The sequence below is a fragment of the Phytophthora infestans genome, genomic scaffold (genome assembly GCF_000142945.1).
Source record: "Phytophthora infestans T30-4 supercont1.433 genomic scaffold, whole genome shotgun sequence".
Lineage (NCBI taxonomy): Eukaryota > Oomycota > Peronosporomycetes > Peronosporales > Peronosporaceae > Phytophthora > Phytophthora infestans.
In genome coordinates, this window is record NW_003307466.1 from 16,041 (window position 1) to 18,466 (window position 2,426).

Below are 2,426 nucleotides of genomic sequence, written 5' to 3' on the forward strand. Positions count from 1 at the left end.
GCAGGCATCCCATCCCGCTATTGTGGGCAGATATAAGACCGAGCCTAAAGTGTACTTCTCCGGCCCACTTCAAAATGACGATTTCAGTTTTGGGCAAAAAACTCTTTAACAAGAGCTAGCTGGTAGACACATGGCACACCACGTCATAGCCCGAAGTACGACGCACAGGAACATATTTTTTAGGTTGTAAGAATGGTAAATATGCGCGTGCACGCTGCGATCAAAACCGCCGCGTTTGGAAAGGCATTAGGTTTTTTGTCGCAATTCAGTCAAAAATTAGCGATATTACACCATACTTTTAGAGCGGCTAAACCGGGCAATTAACAACAGCTGGACGCAGTTTCAGACGCAGGGGCTTACTGGAAGCACCGCGAATTAGATGTGTTTGGGGCGAGGTTTATTCGGAAAGTCGAGAGCATTTGTGTAAACCAACTATTTATATTGACCAATCAGTGATTGCCTAAAAATTATAATGATAATTACGAGCAACAAAAGGCTCAATTAACTTCAAATTTACGCATACAGCTGACTATATCCTTTCGTAACCGCATCGGTGTCGACTACAACCGACATTGGCATTCGCGCATTACGTCCAATATGTTTACTAACGCGCGGAAGCTTGAAATCGTTGCCCCCACCACTAATCATAATAGACTCCATCACTTTCTGCAAAGTGATAAAACACTTGTCAAGGGTTTGCCACCTGAGCTCGTCGAAAGCTTCCTCAACCGCCGTAATAAGGCTGTCAGAGTCGTAGGCAGATTTTCGATACTTGTAACGGGCCAGGTATTTACTCCGTTACTTGCTTACACTATAGTGTTGAGGAAGCTCGCAATAGGACGACTGAGTCTTAGGTTTAAGGAAAAATCAACTCTGACTTTATTTTAGGACCAAGGCCACAGCCCTGGCCACTCAAATACACGTCATAGTCCAATTGGCTAATAATGGGTCTGGCTCCCCATATATCAGCCAATGGCATGACAGCATTTCAGCACACGCTAGTCGTGTGCTGATGCACCTACTTTTGTAAAGAAATCTACCTACTTATGTAATGGAGGGGCCCATTACATTACCCCCCTCTTAAAGTTGCACTTACGCAACATAAGCACTGATGAAGAACATTGGAGAAGACGGCTGGAACGGCGGAGACAGCGGCGACATCGGCCACGCTCACGACATCAAGCCACTGGCGTATCAACAAGAGACACCATGTAGGAAATGTAGAATCGAGTAGATGTGAATGACTTGGATTGAACGCGTGCCAGACGCGTTTCGGCCCCCGCCGGGGCCTCGTCAGTGGCTTTACCAATCTCGAAGTGAGAACTAACCAACCATCCGCTAGCTAAGACCTATCACTATGCCTAGATCCTTCTAGAACCTTCCATGTGCCGTAACATAGGATACTACTCTGGAGTCGATGTACGTGCACATCTTGCACTTCCAACACTCCCCCTCGACGACATGAGTCGTAGCCGTCTTGGTCACGAGTGTACAGCCATCGGCTGCTCTCCGCATGATGCTTGTCAGCTGCAGTCTCTTCACTGCATACATTCTTGTAGGGTTTACCACCTGCGCGCTGGCCAGCGTAACCGTTGCTGCCGCGATCGCTAGGTTTCCCGGCTCCCTCATGTTCACCACCACGTCGTCCCTTGACACCTTGTAGCCGTCCTTGAGCCTTGCTTGAGCTTGTTGTTGTTCCCCTTCTCGATCGACCTCTTTCGATCCACCACTCACACCACTCGAAACCACCTCCTTGTGCAGAACTCGGCCGTCCTTTTCCCGAACGCAAAGAGCGACTGCGTGTCCACCACGCACTTGTATGTTCCGCTCCCCCTGTCGTCGGAGCCCGTTGCTTCCGCGACGACTTGAGCGTGATCTCCTCCAGCGCGTATTCCGCGTACACCGCAGTGCCCATACCAAGCCGTTTGGGCTCATAACCTGTAGGAAATGTAGAATCGAGTAGATGTGAATGACTTGGATTGAACGCGTGCCAGACGCGTTTCGGCCCCCGCCGGGGCCTCGTCAGTGGCTTTACCAATCTCGAAGTGAGAACTAACCAACCATCCGCTAACTAAGACCTATCACTATGCCTAGATCCTTCTAGAACCTTCCATGTGCCGTAACATAGGATACTACTCTGGAGTCGATGTACGTGCACATCTTGCACTTCCAACACACCACGCTCGGCAACGAGCGTGCAGAGCGAGAAGCCATCTCAGACAACAGCTTGGAGGCCACCGTCGCTGGCGCTGGTGTCGACACACGTGGGCTTCGAGGCGCCAGGTGAGGTTCTGGTGGAGTGAAGCTTGGACCTCTGGAATTGTCCTGAGGCGCATCAAATTCTCTGCGACGTCGTGTCCGAACGGGTAACGGAGCATGCTCACGCGCAGTACGCGTGAGATCGATTCCCACGGAGACCAAACTCC

General features: G+C 50.4%; 1 protein-coding gene across 1 annotated transcript; it reads right to left on the reverse strand.

Moving 5' to 3' along the window:
* Positions 1-1,178: 1,178 nt before the first annotated feature.
* Positions 1,179-1,915, reverse strand: PITG_21782 (uncharacterized protein; the record flags this gene model as incomplete). The annotated part of the gene is made up of 2 exons (XM_002909955.1): positions 1,179-1,300; positions 1,567-1,915. 2 exons carry the CDS (start codon positions 1,913-1,915, stop codon positions 1,179-1,181), a joined length of 471 nt encoding a protein of 156 aa, XP_002910001.1.
* Positions 1,916-2,426: the final 511 nt, after the last annotated feature.